Source organism: Oncorhynchus masou, chromosome 19 (assembly GCF_036934945.1).
Source record: "Oncorhynchus masou masou isolate Uvic2021 chromosome 19, UVic_Omas_1.1, whole genome shotgun sequence".
Classification (NCBI taxonomy): domain Eukaryota; kingdom Metazoa; phylum Chordata; class Actinopteri; order Salmoniformes; family Salmonidae; genus Oncorhynchus; species Oncorhynchus masou.
In genome coordinates this window covers 4,369,469-4,391,856 of record NC_088230.1, presented here as the reverse complement: position 1 = coordinate 4,391,856, position 22,388 = coordinate 4,369,469, and the positions used below count along the sequence as shown (strand labels likewise).

Below are 22,388 nucleotides of genomic sequence, written 5' to 3'. Positions count from 1 at the left end.
AACGCTATAGCATACAATGATATTCGAGACGATTCTGTGTTTCCAACTTTGTGGCAACAGTTTGGGGAAGCCCGGTTCCTGTTTCAGCATGATAATGCCCCCCTGCACAAAACGAGGTCCATAAAGAAATGGTTTGTCAAGATCGGTGTGGAAGAACTTGACTGGCCTGCACAGAGCCCTGACCTCAAACCCATCGAACACCTTTGGGATGAATTGAAACGCCAACTGTGAGCCAGGCCTCATCGCCCAACATCAGTGCCCGACCTCACTCTTGAATGGAAGCAAGCTTGAATGGAAGCAAGCTCTTGTTCCAACATCTAGTAGAAATCCTGAATGGAAGCTGTTAGTCTCTGCAACAGAGCAATGTTCTCAACAACCTCTCAAACAGTAGGAATGCTATTTATGTTAGCTTCCTGGCTTCCCTTCATCTGTTCCAAGTCAAGGTAAGTGGTTTTATGAATGTATTGTGGGTTGCTGTACACTGTACTGTGTGATTTTAGTTTTGGATTGTGGGTTTACAACGTGTTCATTTTAGTTTGTTGACATAATGTTAATATGGTGACAACAATGCAGGCTGTGTAGTGGTGAGGGGTTATGGTATGAAGGTTTGGCTTGGAGGTTTTTGCGCCTGGTAACAGACACCTGTTGTGTTGTGCACTGAAGTCCACAAGCAAAGGGAAAATGTAAGAGGAGGAGAGCACGTAGATGATAGAAGGAATTATACAACGAGTAAAGTGATGATGCTTTATGTGGCTCCTATGAAAGTGAACTGTGTGTGCAGGTGATCAGGGATTTATTCAGTCCACCGATTCTGTTACAAAACTGAAGAAAACGGAATGAAACAACGAGGGACCTACCTGAATTTGTCCAATAAAAACTCTTGTTTTAGTTGCAAAGCAGTTTGCAACTGTTTGGACTAATGATTTCACCCCAGATGAGATAGATGCAGGCAAGAGTGGGCAAGGCGATATTGAAAGTGTCACTGTCTTTCACTTTGATTACCACAATTTGTCTCTAGACCTGTGCACCTATATTACAAATGTTAATTTCTAGGCTAGGTTGTAGCAACCTCATTATGGGTATAAGGCAAATTTGAGTATCATGTAGTAGCGTACACCTATCAAATCACCATCCCTAATCTCTAATAGCACTAACCACCACTGGTGTGAATGCATTCTGAGAAACCTGAATATTTTGATATCTATATAGCAGAGCTATTATACTGTAGCATAGTGTCGAAGCTGAAGAAAAGCTCTTTATGAATAAAATATTCACTATGAATACCACTATCTATACATAAAGGACAGAGGACAAGGCGACGCAATCACGTCACGTCTAGGAATGTTAGCGGCAGTCCTCATGGTATTGTATTCGTTATGATACAATCTTGTGTGTTCAACATGGGCCTCTGATCCTGGCTGTTTTATGTTTGTTGTTGTTGGCTCTATAAATCGGCTAATGTCTATTTGTGTGAACACAGAAACATGGTTTCATAAATGAGACGTCTCTCTGAATACATAAACTAAATGGTTTCATCTCTCTCACAGGACACCAGTAGCTATTGCTAGGTGTGTGTGTGTGTGTGTATCCAGGTATCAAATGGCAGAGCTATGGATTTTGATGTCAATTCCTATTTGCACTGCTTTGACTTTTCCAATTCACACCCACTCCGAGCGACACCTCCATCCCACAGTGCACTATAATGGCATCCATTGGTCTCCTGCAGAAGGCAACCGATTTGTTAAACTACCAAGACACAAGCACACACATTTGTGTGTATATTATTAAGATGGTAATCAGAAATAGTCATCAGGCAGCCTGATTGTGTTTACCTCAACTAACTCAATGTTCTCTCACTCTTCAGGCCTAGAGTAATTAAACCATCTCATAGGTTCCATGTGTGCACCACTCTCTGTGTGTGTTTTGGTCACCCTTTTGAACAACAAACAATAAATCTGGGTAGCCGACCTAAGGGAGGCAGGACGGAGCTGGCCCTGGATCCCGCTAAGTTTGCCGTCTCTTGGGCACATGTACATACAACACAGTCCTCATACACAGATTTCTCACATAAATGCACAACTTTAAATCAGGTTACAGACCAGGTAACTAGGCCTTGGACCCCTAGACTTAGCGAGAATACATATTAGCAGGCTAGTTAAATCGGTTTTGTAACACTGGCCTTCGTGTTCTAATATTGTCGATGGTTCACCACTGTGAGACCGCAGGTCGTGGACAAACGTAATCTCGTCTGTCTTTAGTCTCTTTGTTACTCTCCACAAGATGGCTGTACACCGTCCTGGGACTCTAAGAACAGAGTGATCTGTCGTGTTTAACCAAGCAGGCTATGGGTTATTCTACTGTTTGGTCAAGCAGAGAGACTAAACTGGTCTTCTTTATTTTCCTATTTGATGAGAGAAACTGCTGGCAGCTCGTGATGGTGTCTTTTACACTATTATTGTTTAGTATTCTGCAGATGGAGGGAAAGAGTTGGATCGATGTATATTCTGTATATGTATATTTCTTGCCGTTTTTTTAAATTGTTTTATTTATGAGAGCTTGAGTGAGTAACCTTGGAGAGGGAGATCATTATTTGGTATCAGAAAGAGAAAGACTGACAGAGACTCAGGACATGCTCGGGGTTCATCTCCCTACAAGTCAAAGGTTACAGTGTACATGAGGTTGGATGACCCCTCCACAGATGACCAGGATGTCAGGGTGGTTGGGTTAGGGGTCACAGGTTACCTGAGGTGGGATGACCCCTCCACAGATGACCAGGATGTCAGGGTGGTTGGGTTAGGGGTCACAGGTTACCTGAGGTGGGATGACCCCTCCACAGATGACCAGGATGTCAGGGTGGTTGGGTTAGGGGTCACAGGTTACCTGAGGTGGGATGACCCCTCCACAGATGACCAGGATGTCAGGGTGGTTGGGTTAGGGGTCACAGGTTACCTGAGGTGGGATGACCCCTCCACAGATGACCAGGATGTCAGGGTGGTTGGGTTAGGGGTCACAGGTTACCTGAGGTGGGATGACCCCTCCACAGATGACCAGGATGTCAGGGTGGTTGGGTTAGGGGTCACAGGTTACCTGAGGTGGGATGACCCCTCCACAGATGACCAGGATGTCAGGGTGGTTGGGTTAGGGGTCACAGGTTACCTGAGGTGGGATGACCCCCCACAGATGACCAGGATGTCAGGGTGGTTGGGTTAGGGGTCACAGGTTACCTGAGGTGGGATGACCCCTCCACAGATGACCAGGATGTCAGGGTGGTTGGGTTAGGGGTCACAGGTTACCTGAGGTGGGATGACCCCTCCACAGATGACCAGGATGTCAGGGTGGTTGGGTTAGGGGTCACAGGTTACCTGAGGTGGGATGACCCCTCCACAGATGACCAGGATGTCAGGGTGGTTGGGTTAGGGGTCACAGGTTACCTGAGGTGGGATGACCCTCCACAGATGACCAGGATGTCAGGGTGGTTGGGTTAGGGGTCACAGGTTACCTGAGGTTGGATGACCCCTCCACAGATGACCAGGATGTCAGGGTGGTTGGGTTAGGGGTCACAGGTTACCTGAGGTGGGATGACCCCTCCACAGATGACCAGGATGTCAGGGTGGTTGGGTTAGGGGTCACAGGTTACCTGAGGTGGGATGACCCCTCCACAGATGACCAGGATGTCAGGGTGGTTGGGTTAGGGGTCACAGGTTACCTGAGGTGGGATGACCCCTCCACAGATGACCAGGATGTCAGGGTGGTTGGGTTAGGGGTCACAGGTTACCTGAGGTGGGATGACCCCTCCACAGATGACCAGGATGTCAGGGCGGTTGAGGTTGCGAAGCTCCTTGATAAGCTCTGGGACCAGGGTCTTGTGTCCTGCGGCCAGCGTGCTGACCCCAACACAGTGGACGTCTGCATCTACCGCCTGCTGGGCCACCTCCAGGGGGTCTATAGAGGAAGAAACAAAGTAGCATGAAAAAACAGTAGTCATCATCACGCCTGCTGGGCCACCTCCAGGGGTAGGTCTATAGAGGAGGAAACAAAGTAGTATGAAAAAACAGTAATCATCATCACGTTAGTAGTCGAACCACTGCCAATGATGTGGAAAGTCTATATAGTGGTCCTCCTATACTGTACGTCTCAATAAGATCTGATTTATTACTTCTAAATCATGTGTTATATTTTAAGGCTGAGACTACCCAAAGGCACGTTCAACAAGCAATATATTAGCGAACGCGTGTGGCGAACTGTGTTTGTTTCAAACAAAGTTTGTTGACCTTTTGTTTTTTAAACACAAACATTCCATTATGTTAGTTTTAGCTACTCTTGCTGATAACATGATGTAATGACCACGTAAAATGTTGGTTTTACCTGTGACTTTTTGACTTTTTAGATCCTGGTCCCGATTTCATGGAGTGGCTACAGATTTTAGTGGGTGAAGAGTCAAGGGTTATGTGGAGGAAGTCGTCCCTTGCTACAACGACTTCGCCCTTCTGTGTCATTTTCGGTTGAACCCCAAAAACCTTTTGGTCATTTGGATGTCTAGACGGCCTGTGTTTTGGTCAAAGTAGCCTAAATAAAGTGTCACTAAAATCCCAATGATGTAGTGTGAGGTTCTGTGTTATACACTATAGCCCGTTACCATATCATATGCGATGGAATATTATTTGCTGTTGGCTTGTGTGGGTGTATGTGTTATGCAACATAGCTGACTTGAGACATTGTTAACAGTTTCAGGGCCATGGGCCTTTCTCGTGATGGAAAAATACAGAATAACATAAAAACGGACACATACAGAGCGTAGTGTAGGGAACAAACGGTCTTTTGTTAGATAATAGGAGCCAGGTGCGTGATAACTGTATCGAGCATGGGCGCATAGATATTCTACACAACTACAACGACTGACAGCTGAAGCGCCCGGAGGCTGGGACCAGCCTGTCTTAGCCAACAATCAATGATAGGCTGGGTGATTGTTGCTAATTGTACGCCCGGTCTCTACTCATCATGACAGGCCGGCACGGAAGCAGGAACTACTTCTGTCAGAGTTTAGGGTTTGGCTGTTATAATATCTTTGTCAGGAACAAGTCAGTTCTCTGTTTGCCACTTCAAGGTGTGACAGAGAGCCCGTTCATATACGACAATTGCATTTACCACTTATTGCTTAGCTAATAAAAAGTACATAAAATACAATCGGTGACTCAATGTCATATTTATCCTGATACCAGATCCGACTTTGGACGCAACCCTTAACAGTAGCTAGTCATCTATCTATCATGTAAAGGAGCCTACAGGTTTACTGGTTTGTTTTAATTATTGTGACAGGCTCATGCACACCCAGCCGCCGAGTTAGTTGACCAACTAGACAGCTAGGTGGGTGGGGTGTACAGTCAACCAGCCAGACATAAGTCCTTTATAATCAACCAAATGTTATTTATGTAGGTTAAAGTATATTATTTATGGCCCCATTAGAGCAAATAATTCAAATGTAAAAATACAATGTAGCCTACATTGTGAATAGTAAGCCTATAATGAACAATACACAATAGTATCGTTGCTAATTGCCTCTGGCTTACAGTAGTGAAGGACAAAACATTAAAGGTGACAAAATCCAATCCACATTCCCATCAGGGGGCTCTCCGAACACCGGGTCGCCTACATGAACCAGAAAGGTCAACCCAGGTTCCAGCTGCAAGCTGTGTGCGACAGCAAAGTTTGTTTCACGCATGTCTACGCGGGCCATGCTGGTTCTGTGCATGATGCACGAGTGTACAGAACCAGCAACCCTAAGGCTCACCTCGATGCCTACCCTTTGCCAGAGCAGTACCACCTCATGGGGGTAGTCTGTCTATCCCATAAGCCTGGATCTTATTGTCCCATTCAAGGACAATAGTCACCTATTGGACAAGCACAAAAGATTTAACCAGATCCACAGACGTCCTTTGGGCTGTTAAAATGCTAATGGAGGAGACTCCAACCTCTGGAATGCTGCTGCTGGAGAAGAGCTAGTTGGCTTCACCATCGCCAGTGCCCTGTGTCCTCCACAACATGGTCCTCATCCATGAAGGCATCACAGAGGACTTGGATGAGGACCATGTTGTGTCACATAACATCGAGCGAGTCCCTGATCCTGCAGACAATAGAGTGGCCCCACGTAACCAGGCTGTCCAGAAGAGGGACAACATAATGCGCCTGCTCTAAAAAAAAAAAAAAATGTAATACTTATTGTTGCACAATGGAGAAAATTGTTCTGTGTCCATTTTTTAAGAAACAGCATTTTCAATGATTGAGACGATGACATAGAATGCAATAGAATAACTTTATTTTTCCAGAAGGAACTTCAGTTTGCAGAGAGAACAAAAAGACTAACAAGGAAAAGCTAAATATTTGTTTATTAGATTGCATACATAAATAACACAAAACATTCCAAAAAATCTATTCCATTGACTATACCATTGAGAACCATTATAAAAAACTGATTTGATTTACTTAGATAATAATAACTGCTTATTCCAAAACTAATTTACTTCAATTACAATCACTGTTCATTCAAAAACAGATTTACTTCAATTAACAGTCACTGCTCAGTAATACGCTGCATATCAGCAGTGAACTCTTCAGAGAGAGAGTTCCTGTCTTGCTGAATCTGGACCTAATGTCTTTGCAGGCTGAGCATTTCATACATTTTTGCATCCATGGCTGCGGTAAACCTTGTAGGTTCTCGTGGCTGTGTGTGGGTGTCAGTGTGAGGAGGGGGAAGGGTTGGGCGCTGTATGTGTTCGTGGCTGTGTGTGGGTGTCAGTGTGAGGAGGGGGAAGGGTTGGGCGCTGTATGTGTTCGTGGCTGTGTATGGGTGTCAGTGTGAGGAGGGGGAAGGGTTGGGTACTGTATGTGTTCGTGGCTGTGTGTGGGTGGAGTTGAATGTGTGTCAATGCGAGGAGGTTGAGAGTTGGATGTATGCAGCTTTTTGGTGGATATTGAATATTGAGGTCTACAGGTGTGTGTGGGTGGAGGTGTTGTGGGTTATGTCAGTGTGGTAGTGAATGTTGTGGTCTGTTGGTGTTTGTGGGTGTGTGTGTGTGGGTGGGTGGAGGTGTTGTGGTGTGGGCTATGTGAGTGTGGTAGTGAATGTTGTGGTTTGTGGGTGGAGATGTTGTGGTGTGGGCTATGTGAGTGTGGTAGTGAATGTTGTGGTTTGTGGAGATGTTGTGGTGTGGGCTATGTGAGTGTGGTAGTGAATGTTGTGGTTTGTGGGTGGAGATGTTGTGGTGTGGGCTATGTGAGTGTGGTAGTGAATGTTGTGGTCTGTTGGTGTTTGTGGGTGTGTGTGGGTGGAGGTGTTGTGGTGTGGGCTATGTGAGTGTGGTAGTGAATGTTGTGGTCTGTTGGTGTTTGTGGGTGTTTGTGGGTGGAGGTGTTGGGATGTGTCAGTGAATGAAGAAACAATAAGGACAGGAGTTACTGCTGATTGAGAGGATCAACCATGTTGCTGCTCTAAGGTTGTCAGTAAATAGCCGGCTACAAACTAGCTAGCTAAGTAGAATTAGCCTTGCGAGTAGCCTATTGTATAGCCTACTGTTTGCTCACAATGCCAGCTCGGTAACACACACCCCATCATGGAGAATCACCCCTTATCCATACAAGGAGGAAGTAGCCTATGCTAAGCTAGCTATACAGGCTATGCATCGATATACAGTGAGGGAGTAGCCTATGCTAAGCTAGCTATACAGGCTATGCATCGATTTATAGTGAGGGAGTAGCCTATGCTAAGCTAGCTATACAGGCTATGCATCGATATACAGTGAGGGAGTAGCCATGTTTTCTTATCATGAGCAGGAGATGGTGCTTATCAGTGTGATTAGTTTAGTGCAGCATCAATATTGATAGTAGCCATCACTGTGTCGCGCAGCTCACGAGACCACGGCAAGGCACTCTATCAGTGATAGCTGACATTTTATGGGTCATCCCAGTCACATTAGTTCATGTGACTTGCGTCCGCAGTCACACTGTAAATATTGTACAAATGATTTCGGACAATATTATTCTTTGGAACCCTATTTTCTTACACAGTTTAAGCTAGAAATGCATTCTCTTAATTTGAGACTGGTCTAGATTAGTGCACTAGTATTTCGACACTTACTGCTTTTCTGCTCTGAGCAAAATCAGAGTATCTGCTAGCTCATTAGTGCATACTGTAGCATGAGTCAGACTAGTATACATTTGACGGTATCATTTCAGTCAACGTAGTTACATTTACTTCATGCTTATCTTGCAGCAGTAGGTTCAAATTCAAGCCATTTCTAATCATGTGTCATACATTTGACATAGGTAGTAGTCCGTGTCCGTCTATCTTCGTGTTCCAGTAGTATTATTATTCTAGTGACAGTTTACTGACTCTATTCTTAGTTTATCGTATGCTATTGTATTGTATGCTAATTGTAGTGATCGTGTCATTCTAGTCATCATCAGGGATGAAAGTAGATGTAATTTCTTCCAGGTATGGGCCCAATCATAGAATTCCATATAGAACCCCTTTTAATTCAATAGGACTAGTCGTAAAGATTTGTCATTTAACTTTTAAAATGTATTACCTTTAATTGGGGCATAAACACAACCAGTTATGTTTTTATCTGATTGTCAAACAATCACTTCAAAGGGCTCCTTTACTAGCCTACGTGCGCACATTCAACCAGTCGCAACCTACTGTATTTCCAGCCTCTAAACTGTCTGTATGGTGAATGAAAAGAGACCTCTTAACACAAAACACCAAAACGTGGAATAGCATTTGGTGATTGTCATTAGGCCAGAATTTTTTTTGAGTTCACTGCTGTTGGCTGGGTCTCTTAGTGGTCGGCCACTTATCTCTGCCTTGGCATTTTGGATTGTCGACTATACCAACCGTTTTCAAGTCCATTCGCACATGTTTCATGCCTCTGACATGCGGTAATGATAAATAATTGTGAAATAGCCTACAGTTTACATGTTTGTTTTAATTATTGTGACAGGCTCATGTTTTACCGGTACGGCGTACCCCCACTATTTATTTTGTCGGGATGCAGTACCAGACCGCCTTACTTTCACCCCTGGTCAGCAAGAATTAAGCTACTGAGCCTAACCATGCACATGCTCCTACAAATGTGATAAATCGGCAGCCATGCCATATGCAATACCGTGTATACATAACGAAGCAAAGAATATCAGCTCACACCTAAAATGTGCTAGCAGTCACCATTGCATAAGAGTTGCAGCCTTAAAACACATGATAGAAGTAGTATGTAAGACATGAAGATATTTGGCTGGGTCATATTGCTACAGGTGGTTGGCTGGGTCGTATTGCTGCTGGTGGTTGGCTGGTCATATTGGCTGGGTCATATTGCTGCAGGTGGTTGGCTGGGTCATATTGCTACAGGGTGGTTGGCTGGGTCATATTGCTACAGGTGGTTGGCTGGGTCATATTGCTACAGGTGGTTGGCTGGGTCATTGCTTAGGTGGTTGGCTGGGTCATACAGGTGGTTGGCTGGGTCATATTGATCAGGGTGGTTGGCTGGGTCATATTGCTTAGGGTGGTTGGCTGGGTCATATTGCTTAGGGTCTGGGTCATATTGCTACAGGTGGTTGGCTGGGTCATATTGATTGCTTAGGGTGGTTGGCTGGGTCATATTGATCAGGGTGGTTGGCTGGGTCATATTGCTACAGGTGGTTGGCTGGGTCATATTGCTAAAGGTGGTTGGCTGGGTCATATTGCTACTGGGTCAGGTGGTTGGCTGGGTCATATTGCTACAGGTGGTTGGCTGGGTCATATTGCTACAGGTGGTTGGCTGGGTCATATTGCTACAGGTGGTTGGCTGGGTCATATTGCTACAGGTGGTTGGCTGGGTCATATTGCTACAGGTGGTTGGCTGGGTCATATTGCTACAGGTGGTGGTTGGCTGGGTCGTATTGCTACAGGTGGTTGGCTGGGTCATATTGCTACAGGTGGTTGGCTGGGTCGTATTGCTACAGGTGGTTGGCTGGGTCATATTGCTACAGGTGGTTGGCTGGGTCATATTGCTTAGGGTGGTTGGCTGGGTCATTGCTACAGGTGGTTGGCTGGGTCATATTGCTGCAGGTGGTTGGCTGGGTCATATTGCTATTGCTGCTGGGTCATATTGCTTAGGGTGGTTGGGTGGTTGGCTGGGTCGTATTGCTGCAGGTGGTTGGCTGGGTCATATTGCTACAGGTGGTTGGCTGGGTCATATTGCTACAGGTGGTTGGCTGGGTCATATTGCTACAGGTGGTTGGCTGGGTCATATTGCTACAGGTGGTTGGCTGGGTCATATTTGCTTCATATTGGGTGGTTGGCTGGGTCATATTGCTACAGGTGGTTGGCTGGGTCATATTGCTACAGGTGGTTGGCTGGGTCATATTGCTACAGGTGGTTGGCTGGGTCATATTGCTACAGGTGGTTGGCTGGGTCATATTGCTACAGGTGGTTGGCTGGGTCATATTGCTACAGGTGGTTGGCTGGGTCATATTGCTTAGGGTGGTTGGCTGGGTCATATTGCTAGGTGGTTGGCTGGGTCATATTGCTACAGGTGGTTGGCTGGGTCATATTGCTACAGGTGGTTGGCTGGGTCATATTGCTACAGGTGGTTGGCTGGGTCATATTGCTACAGGTGGTTGGCTGGGTCATATTGCTACAGGTGGTTGGCTGGGTCATATTGCTACAGGGTGGTTGGCTGGGTCATATTGCTACAGGTGGTTGGCTGGGTCATATTGCTGGTTGGCAGGTGGTTGGCTGGGTCATATTGCTACAGGTGGTTGGCTGGGTCATATTGCTGGGTCATATTGCTAGGTGGTTGGCTGGGTCATATTGCTTAGGGTGGTTGGCTGGGTCATATTGCTTAGGGTGGTTGGCTGGGTCATATTGCTTAGGGTGGTTGGCTGGGTCATATTGCTTATGGTTGGCTGGGTCATATTGCTAGGTGGTTGGCTGGGTCATATTGGCTGGGTCATATTGCTACAGGTGGTTGGCTGGGTCATATTGCTACAGGTGGTTGGCTGGGTCATATTGGTTGGCTGGGTCATATTGCTACAGGTGGTTGGCTGGGTCATATTGCTACAGGTGGTTGGCTGGGTCATATTGCTTAGGGTGGTTGGCTGGGTCATATTGCTTAGGTGGTTGGCTGGGTCATATTGCTACAGGTGGTTGGCTGGGTCATATTGCTACAGGTGGTTGGCTGGGTCATATTGCTTAGGGTGGTTGGCTGGGTCATATTGTGGTTGGCTGGGTCATATTGCTAGGGTGGTTGGCTGGGTCAGGTGGTTGGCTGGGTCATATTGCTACAGGTGGTTGGCTGGGTCATATTGCTACAGGTGGTTGGCTGGGTCATATTGCTTAGGTGGTTGGCTGGGTCATATTGCTACAGGGGTGGTTGGCTGGGTCATATTGCTGGGTATATTGCTTAGGGTGGTTGGCTGGGTCATATTGCTTAGGGTGGTTGGCTGGGTCATATTGTTGGTTGGCTGGGTCATATTGCTTCATATTGCTACAGGTGGTTGGCTGGGTCATATTGCTTAGGGTGGTTGGCTGGGTCATATTGCTTAGGGTGGTTGGCTGGGTCATATTGCTTAGGGTGGTTGGCTGGGTCATATTGCTTAGGGTGGTTGGCTGGGTCATATTGCTACAGGTGGTTGGCTGGGTCATATTGCTTAGGGTTGCTTGTGAAATAAGGAGATAATGTAGAAACCCACCAGATGATCCATCAAGTAGTTTCAGCTAAATTACCCAGCGCTGCGTCTCCAGGGCGTCTGGGTTCGTACTGCTTACAGTTGCTAGTTAGAGAAGTAGAATATTCTCATATACCAAGATGACAGCTCATCTTGCCTCAAGTGAGGGTACCCGGCGGTGGGTCATACAAGAAATATAAGGCATACATTGCACAGCTCATGCTACAAGACTGTAGACTATGGTTAATATTCACACATAGTATACAGTCTTGCACAGGTAAAATGACTTTAATAATATTTAAACAGTGCTTTCTGCCGTAGCTACACATCTCTGTCGTATGGTTCTGCTGTTTTGGGGGACTGGTATAGCTTGTAGGTAATGTTATATATTAACACTTTGCTTGAGCAGTGAGCTGCCCTGAAGGAGCACAGCCTATATCGGTAAATTGACCACAAAGCAACATTTTGCAAGGGCCATCTCAGTCTTTGGACGTGAACCCCATTGAAAACCTGTGGTTTGAATTAAAGAGGGCAGTCCATAAAAGCAGACAAAGGATATCAAGGATCTGGAGAATTCTGTATGGAGGAATGGTTTGAAGATCCCTCCCAACGAGTTCTCTCATTTCCTAAAACATTTTAGAAAAAGGCTGTGTCATTATCCCCGCAATGGGAGGGTGCAACAGTATTTAAAACAGGGGTGCCAATAAATTTGACCGCTGTCTTTGAAAAAAATAATTACTTGTTTAACAAAATCTCTATCTGAGCAATTGTATTAGTATAAAACAATATAATTCCCCAATGTTTTTGAGCATACAATATAGCTCAGTATTTCTATTTTTTATTTTGCAGTCTTTTTGGCTCATCTTTATCAAGGGTGCCAATAATTATGAACCTGACTGTATGTGAGACTGAATGTTCCCTAAACACGGGAAACTGTTGAGCGTGAAAAACCCAGCAGCGTTGCAGCTCGAGACGAACCGGTGCGCCTGGCATCTACTACCACACCCCGTTCAACGGCACTTAAATCTTTCGCTTTGCCCGTTCACCCTCTGAATTGCACACATACACAATCCATGTCTCAAGGTTTAAAAATGCTGCTTTAACCCGTCTCCTCTCCTTAACAAGTGACATTAATAAGACTGTTCACCTGGATTCACCTGGTCATGGAAAGTGTATGTTCTATAGGTTTTGAATCAATACAACGTCACAATACGGTACAGTGTTCGATTCGGCTGCTGGAGGGCAAGGAGACCCCCAGCTCCACTAAACCATAGGCAACTATGTTCCGTTTCTATCATCTCATCAGCCCTTGAAGAGCAGAGTCAGAACTACATTTTTTTATTTATTATTCTACATGCACTATCGTCAGAGTTATACAGCAAGTAACTGCATGCTTTTCATGATCTGTAAAACTTCAATTGATCATGTCATTTCAGAACCGTGAGGGTAGCCTATCCATTTGGCATGTAGCTAGCTAGGCAAACCACGTTTGCAGCTCACTTAACTGCTGTCAAACTCCACACAGTTGTCACTGACTAGTTGGATAGTCATTTCCCACTGAGCAAACAATTTAGGTACTTAGAGCATTCTTAGAATTATATGTATTTTTTAAATCAGGTTTTGGCTTGGCAGACCTCGTTTCTTTATTGACATGTCAATAAAACTCATGAATGTAAACTACTTGGCAAATGTTATCTTCTACTGGTTGTCCTGAAAATAAAATGGATAAACACTTCAATGTGAGACTAAATATGAGGGCAGGGCAAGCAGATGAATGAAAGTATTGCATTTCATGTTTCCGATTCAGGGATTGGCTGGGACGTTTTAACAAGACTGGAGTGTCTGTCTAACTATCCTCGCTAGGAGAATGACGAGGGAAGAGTGGTGAAACGTAGTGAACTGGCCGGTATGCAGCTTTGATGTTCGCCATGCCTGAGTAGGGAATGTTCCATAGGCTTTCCATAGGTCTTGAGTAGACCAGATGGACTCACACTCACAGACACAAACAAATTTCAGCGTTAATCGTTTAAAAGGACGATTGACCAAGATATGACCCACCTGCAGATAGGGCTTTTTCCAAGTACGAATATGATGTGGTATGTCTGCATGCAGCATTAACAATTGCTGCATTAGAGTCCCATTGTTATCACACACGTTCCTTAGTGCGGTGATCATTGTGCTATGCCTGGCATAGCTTATGTGAATGACTGCCTTGACCTTTTAAGAATTAGTTGAGGCGTGACTAAAACAACACGGAGGCAGGGATTGAACCCAACGCAAATGAACGACCTAAGCATAGAAATAGATTCATAGGCAATTTAAGGCAATTTCACAAAGGTTCGCAGAGATCCCATTCGCTGCTAACTGCTCGAAGAGAAATCACCTCGGTTGTTTATCTGCGTTTGTTTGAATCCATGCCTCACTTGATCTTCTCTCCCTGTCGTGGAGTTATTCTTTACTGTGAACACTTGGGAAATAAATACTCTATCGTTTCTCTTCAAGTCCAGTAGCTAGCAACTAAGCTTACCTGGAAGAGCGGTCCAATGTCAACGTCAAATCCCAGGTCAGCGAACCCCGTAGCGATGACCTTTGCCCCCCTGTCATGGCCGTCCTGGCCCATCTTGGCCACCAGCAGACGAGGGTTCCTGCCCTCATGCTTCTTAAATTCCACCACCCTGGGAGAAGATTAATAATCATATCAATAGTTATTAATAATTAAGTGTTTATGGTTCACAACCACCTTGGACACTCAATAGAGGACAGGGAAGGAGAGGTCATATTAGGGACTGTAGTGATGGCTGGGTAGTATTCATTAGACACCAAACAGAAGAAAACAAACTGAAACAAGGAAGGACTGCCGTAACTTGTCCAAAAATAAACATATTTTTGTTTTCCGTTGCTAAATGCTTTGGTATGGTGTGCTCTAATGAACACAACCTTTATGTGTAGTTGAACGTCTAGCATAAAATGGCTCAGATGGGTGGATGCTACTGTACAAATGGGTGGTTGATGAGGTCAGTTGCATTTGCTTTGAATAATGCACTATATAAATGCAAATTATTGCATTGGTGTATTTGCCAACAAAGAGCTTCGATTTTCTTCTTAAACTCCACAACCCTGTTCAGAAATGTGTAATATTATTAAAGTTATTGAAAGGCTCTACACAAATTAAATGTTGTGTCTGGAATTACAATACAACAGCAATAGTGACTTGATGGGGGAGAAAGTCGAAAACTCTGAGCACAAACAATCACATAGGAGGTTCAATAAGGGCCTTCAAACATCTTCTCCGTGCATTGCTGAAGTGTAGAAGCATGCCAATCACTTTGGCTTCCCAAGGGGACAACCACCTAGCCTGGTTAAGCCAGACTGAATGCTGCGTCCCTTGAGAATTTAGGCTCTGGTCTATGAGAGTAAACGCTTCGTCTATGAATCCTGCTGGAACTGAACTGGTCTGCAGATCGATCAGATCGAGTCAAGAGGTGGCAGTTAGCTTACTGGGAAGGAAAAGGCAGACGAGTAGAGTTACTGGTTCAAATCCCAGGACAGGCACACAGTAGGATGAGCAAGTGGAAGGTTGCTGGTGTCACAGCCATTCTGCCCTTGAGCAAGGCATTTAACCCTGAAATGGTTCTGCACTGCAGTTGACCCTGTGCTTATTTCAAGTGTGTGTGTGTGTGTTATGGTTGGGCGATATTACGATAGTATCATCTATCGAGGATGATTGACAACCATCGTCGATGGTGACGACCTCATGATGGGACAAACCATACTTAACCTATTTCAACTTGACTGCCGCAAAGCAGGGCAGTGCATGGATGACATTACGAGTAAGGCTATAACATATGAATATAGTTATTTCAATAAATATGTTGCATTTACAGAATGCAAGATAACTATGTAGACAGAGCTAAGAGTTTCACCAAAGCAGCACAAAATATTAGATCAGAAAATGTTTGTGTTTGGCAAGGACCAAAAGAACGTAAATTGTTATAGTGGACATTTATTATTTTAAAAGTCACATTTTCGGTTTTCTCTCAATTTGATACGAACATGACTTGGCACAGCTTTATTTTGAAAGTCAAATATTTCAGGCCACAAAAAAGTGAAATTCAGCAAACAATGCCAAGATGGAAAAATCCAATGAGAAGTCAAAAAACTTAGGCTAGGCTACAGCTGAGCAAAGCTTATGCAAGAAAGGATGCATAGCCTATTGGCCTATTTCCATATTATTCTAACAATGTGCAACCTACCTACAACGCCTAGTAAGCCCTGGCCTAATAAGAGGAGGATGAGGCAAAAATGCAAATCAGTATATAATTATCCAGTTCTAAGGAACAGCAAGAGTTCCTTGCTCTGCAGCCCATGATGATTAACAAACCGTCAGCCGATGTTGACTTTGGCACTCGCACCTCGGCACACACAGACACACAGACAGGCTTAGGCTACACATCTCTTTCGTGTCACATCTCCAATAGAGTAGAATAGTCTACTAGAAAATATTTGGATCCACTTAATCTTTTGTCAATGTTCCAATTCTTCTCATCCCTCCCGTAACATGCAAGTCGCTAGCAGTGGGTTTTTCCTCTCCCTTTTTTAATATTATTATTGGCCACTAGGAGGCGAAAACATCTTCTGCCATAAGTGCAGAATCATGATAGGACAAAAGCTGATATCACCCAACCATGTTTCAATATGTTTTGTGTTATTCAATATTGCTACAAACCCTAGTGTGCTGTCTCAGGGGGTTGAAAACAGAGCAGAGAAGATATTCTAACATTAAGTACAACAGAGAATCAAGTACTATTTTCTTTCTGCTCTTACCGGTTGTGTGCTGTGGAGATCTCCTCATGCTCACCGAACTCGCTGCGGTAGGCTCCGCTCACCATCCTGGTGCTGGCTTTATGTTCCCCAAACACAGCCTTCATGGCATCCGTGATCTCCCCAACAGAACATCTGGGGAATGCACAACAACATGTCTCAAAAAACTTCTCTTTTAATCAAATATACCAGCAGGGTTTCACAACGCTCTCCTTCAATATTCCCTGCAGTTCAGCTTACTTTATTCATTTAAATCAGGATTGTCTATTCCGTAACAACTGCATTGCACTGATCGCCAGGGAGTCTTGGGTTCAAAGAAAAATGCTGTTATGTATTTCTTAGGTGATTGTTTATGTCAGTGTTTCCCAAACCACTGCACTGAGGATAGGTAACACTGTCACCACCAATAAATCCATGATAATTGAGAATTTCAAGAAGCATTTCTCTACGGCTGGCCATGCTTTCCTCCTGGCTACCCCAACCCCCGCCAACAGCTCCGCACCCCTCGCAGCTACTTGCCCGAGCCTCCCCAGCTTCTCCTTCACCCAAATCCAGGTAGCAGATGTTCTGAAAGAGTTGTAAAACCTGGACCCGTACAAATCAGCTGGGCTAGACAATCTGGACCCTCTCTTTCGAAAATTATCTGCCGCCATTGCTGCAAACCCTATTACCAGTCTATTCAACCTCTCTTTCGGATTGCCCGAGATCCATAAAGATTGGAAAGCTGCCGCGGTCATCCCCCTCTTCAAAGGGAGTGACAATCTAGACCCAAACAGTTATAGACCTATATCCATCCTGCCTTTCTAAAGTCTCCAAAAGTCAAGTTAATAAACAGATTACCGACCATTTCAAATCCCACTGTACAATCTCCGCTGTGCAATCTGATTTCCGAGCTGGTCATGGGTGCATCTCAGCCACGCTCAAGGTACTAAATGATATCATAACCGCCATCGATAAAAGATTGAAGACAGCTGCACTGTACATCGACCTGGCCAAGGCTTTCTACTCTGTCAATCACAGTATTCTTATCGGCAGACTCAACAGCCTTGGTTTCTCAAATGACTGCCTCGCCTGGTTCACCAACTACTTCTCAGACAGAGTTCAGTGTGTCAAATCGGAGGGCCTGTTGTACAGACCTCTGGCAGTCTCCATGGGGTACCACAGGGTTAAATTCTCGGGCCGACTCTTTTCTCTGTATATATCAACAATGTCTCTCTTGCTGCAGGTGATTCTCTGATTCACCTCTACGCAGACAACACCATTCTACATACATCTGGCCCTTCTTTGGACACTGTTAGCAAACCTCCATGCAAGCTTCAATGCCATACAACACTCCTTCTGTGGCCTCCAACTGCTCTTAAAACGCTAGTAAAACTAAATGCAAGCTGCAGCGTTACATAGCCCATCTGTAAATAGCCCATCCAATCTACCTACCTCATCCCCACATTGTTTTTAATGTACTTTTCTGCTCTTTTGCACACCAGTATTTCTACTTGCACATCATCATCTGCACATCTATCACTCCTGTGTTAATTTGCTAAATTGTAATTTCTTGCTCCTATGGCCTATTTATTGCCTTACCTCCTCACGCCATTTGCACACACTGTATATAGACTTTTCCCCCTATTGTGTTATTCCATGTGTAACTCTGTGTTGTTGTTTGTGTCGCAATGCTTTGCTCTATCTTGGCCAGGTCGCAGTTGTAATTTTACAGTGGCTACACTTGCAGGACGCCATACTTGTGTAATCAAGTTCATCTTCAGTGTGGTCACATAGTAGCCTACTTAAACGAGACATTGTGCAGTGGCTATTGCTTTACATAGCCACATAGGCCTACACTACACTAAACCTACAAATTATATGGGGGGAGGGGGTCTGGATCAAAAAGGGTGGGAGTGGCAGGGCGCTTATTAGGAGTTTATTTTAGAGGCCACAACCCACAATTTTACACTGAATGCGTTTTTTCCATCCCGAAAATCTATTTTTCAAAATGTAATAAAATTATAGGTGGCCCACCCAAGGATTTCAATGGCTGAAACACTCCTGCACATTGTGCTACGACTATTCCTTTACATAGCCACATACTGTAATACTGTTGCTTCAAAACCAACTGGTGTTTCTAATAGTCTCACGGTGTTCTGTTGGTATGTTTATTCTTCAGGGTGGTTTCATGTACACTGTCCTTGGCGTTTTAAAAGGCAGTTATAACCAAAATGGACTACTGTTGCCATCCTCGTTATCATTGTTTACACTACTGAGCATCTTTTTCTGTCTGGCTGTATAGAATGGTCATGTGGTCTGTTAAAATGGCATCTGTCCCTGTTCTAGCCATTCCTTTACCACATACATCACTTTAAAACCAGAAGTGTTTTAATCATGTGATGCAAAGTGATTTAGGGAAAATCTCAACAAACTAACAGGGAGAGGAGCTGAAAAGTCCAAAAAACATCCTGAATTAAAAGGTTAATGGAATTCTCATGCAAGACTCCGAGGGCAGAGAACTGATCAAAGATTTTCAACCAAGACCACAGTTCTCAATCCCATAGATAATAATAAAACAATATTCAGAATTCTTGAAATGTCAGCGTCAGCAGTGGACAGTATTATTCGCTTCTTCAGGAGCTCTAGAACAAAATATGTATTTTGGTCAAGACACTTTATTCCTGAAGAGACAAACATATTCTCTGATTGCCCCTATTGTACATCTCGTTAATCTGTCGATCAAATATGGGTTCTTCCCCAATGCTTGGAAGTCTGCTGCAGTGATACCCATTTTAAGTGCTGGTGACCCTACACCGGTGGAACATTACCGACCTATAAGCATTCTTCCAGTGCTATCAACAGTAGCTGAAAGATGGGTGGCTGATCATCGGACTGATCACCTCATTCAGGGCAACTCCATACATCTAATGCAATTTGGATTCAGAACTAACTACTCTACCGAAACAGCCAATTACTATTTTCTGGAGTGCATTAAATCTAAACTGGACATAGGTGGTGAAGTCGCTGCAGTCTTTTTGGATCTTAAAAAGGCCTTTGATACTGTGAATCATGAGGTCCTCCTATCCAAACTATCCTCCCTTAATGTGTCCACTGAAGTCATTGTTGGATGTATTCCTATCTGACGTCAAAGGGTGCGTTTGGGGGACACTCAGTTGGCCGCTCTTTACAATAACATTGGGGTCCCACAAGGTTCAATATTAGGCCCCCTTCTGTTTACCATCTATATGAATGATCTCCCACATGCTTGCCCACAAGTTAACATGCAGATGTATGTAGACGATACAGTTCTGTATGTACACTCAAAAATAAACAACTAGTTGTTAACAAGTTAACTGAAGCTATGGTACATTTCTAAATGGATGACTAATTCTGTATTTCTGCATGTCTGCATTTAAATAATCGACAAGACTGTTTGTATGTACTTCTTCCATTGATTGTTCCCAACCAGCGGTTCTTGTTAATTTAGAGAATCTGAAAGTTGTCTAACTTCAGGTATCTGGGCGTCATTTTGGACTCCAACTTGACATTTAAGAAACATGTGAAGAAGGTGGTTAACACGGTCAAGTTTGGATTATTCAACTTCAGGTTTATAAGACCTTACCTTCCTCTGGAGGACGCCAAACTATATATGCACGCTATGATCTTCTCACAGCTGAGATATTGCCTCACATGCTGGTCACAAGCAGGAGCTACTAGTCTGAAACCAATTGAATCACTCTACAAACAAACACTTAACATTTTTAATAACAAGCCAAAACAGTTACCACCGCTGTCATATCATTTACAAACATTATTTATTTAGTCTGGACAGCTTTATGTAGATGCAAGCCTGGTCTTTTAGATCCTGCATGCTCTTGCCCCTCCACCCCTATGCTGGCATATCATGCTCAAGGAAAGCACCTCCAGGGTAACAAGGGCAGTAACTAGAGGGGATTGTGTTGTCCCTTTTCCACACAGTAAAATCGGTCAATCGGCCTTCTCTGTTAGAGCTACAATATACTGGAATGCAATGCCCATGGAAGCTGCACTGATTATTGTACTTTTACATTTAAATTGAAAACATGGCTCAAATCCAAACCTGTACACCTGAGTTATCTGTGGTTCCTCATATGTAAGACGACAGTTGATGATAGTGTTGTTGTTGTTATATCATTGGACGTAATGTATTTGTATTTTGTATTGTTTTAGTGAGTATTTGTATAGTGGCTGCCCAGGGACGACTGGTGAAAATTAGCTTTTGGCTAAACCCCAGCACATTTACATGGATGTTGCATTATTGTAATATTGATTAATGTGTATTGTTTCCTTAGAAAGAAATAAATACATGTTATGCAACAGAGTGTATTTGTAGGGAGGGATATGTGGTCATTCACAAGACCTTTGTTACTTGTGTAGATTCATTTAAGTTTCCTCAGCTAGTTGGATGAATTGCTTGTATTATTGTTGGGCATGACATGTTCCCATTTTGTGTATAATGAATAGCCAATCAATAGAATTTCATGTATGTGCAAAACAAATTTCCTTCAAGGGTAATAACATTTTGGTACATTTTAGAGTGACTTACATTCAACGAGACTAAATCTAGGAGGAAAGACAACCACATACAGTATCACAGTCATGGGGCCTAAGCAAGATTTGATTAGTTTTTGGTTCATGCAATTCTACTCATTTTGCCGTTGGTTAAAGATGAATTTTTAAAGCTTATTTTGTGAAATTGTACACATTTTGCAATGATATCTGAGTGAGAGTGGCTAACAAAGTCAATGGGGGCTCCTTGGAGGTCAGGGCCCGTGGGCACGTGCCCTTCATGCCCGGTCGGCAATTCCGCCATGCTTACTACAAGTTCAGATAGCTGACTCAACTAATTTACCAATCTAAAAACATTTAGAGTGGCAATTGAGTGACTGACATAACAAAAGGAAAACTGCTGATGCACAAACACATTTCAAAACTGCACCTTGTGTGTTCTACTATTCTAACTCTCAACAGGAAGTAAAGTTTCCTTCAAAAGTGACAATGAGCCCAGGGTTGCTGACCATAGGACTAGTGGGGATAGTGTCTCACCTGGCTCTAGCAGCCTCCACAGCCAGCCCCAGCAGGTTCCCCTCCCTGGTACGAGCACACTCCTCTATGGCCGACAGACACCTCTTCGCCACCTCAGCATCACGACTCTCCCTCACCTGCAGGAGACTCACAGACTTGATGTACACATAAAACAATATCTTAAATTGACTTATTCCTTTTAGCTCCTAGTGAAGCCTCAACAGTGAATCTCCAGCGAACCCTAATATGTTCTAATTATATTGGCTTTTCATTGTATTGATATAATGACATCATCTACATTGCGGTTTAGTGAGACCATAGACTGTTGTGCCTTAATGGGGTCAGAATTTTGTTTTGCTTTGCTTAATATTGACATTGATGTATAACATCCTTAACACAACCCAATGTTGGCCTGGTTCCCAGTCCAAGGATATCCCTTTGCTTTGCTTCTCCACCTCTCAGTCTTGAACCCTTGCTTTCGTAGAAACCATGTGTCAGAACAAGGGACTTTACATCAAACGAGACATTATTTTAAGGACATTGTTTGGCACCACACATGTTCTGGACAGGAAAATGGCCACTTACTCACAGCCTGGTGGTCCATATCTGTTAAGTGCTTTAGCCTAGTTCTCTGCTGTGTTTGTCCACTGTCATGCATTGCCATGACAACAATAGTCAGAGGAGTTGGACAACGCGAATACAGACCAGACTAGGGCTTAAGAATGAGAAGCCAAACCAAAGCCAAACTAAATAGACAGGCTGCTGCCAAGGCAGCTACTCTTCCTGGGGTCCAGCAAAATGAAGGCAGTTCATACAATTTT

The 22,388-nt window shown here is 44.0% G+C and overlaps 1 protein-coding gene across 1 annotated transcript in view; it reads right to left on the bottom strand.

Moving 5' to 3' along the window:
- mmut (methylmalonyl CoA mutase) overlaps positions 1-22,388 on the bottom strand; it is a 43,927-nt gene that overhangs the window by 6,638 nt on the left and 14,901 nt on the right. Inside the window, exons 9-13 of the mRNA XM_064924580.1 lie at positions 21,589-21,704; positions 16,525-16,656; positions 14,228-14,375; positions 13,206-13,257; positions 3,776-3,942 (exon numbers count right to left, since the gene is read on the bottom strand). Coding sequence (XP_064780652.1) covers positions 3,776-3,942; positions 13,206-13,257; positions 14,228-14,375; positions 16,525-16,656; positions 21,589-21,704 — 615 coding nt within the window. The remainder of the gene's footprint in view (positions 1-3,775; positions 3,943-13,205; positions 13,258-14,227; positions 14,376-16,524; positions 16,657-21,588; positions 21,705-22,388) is intronic.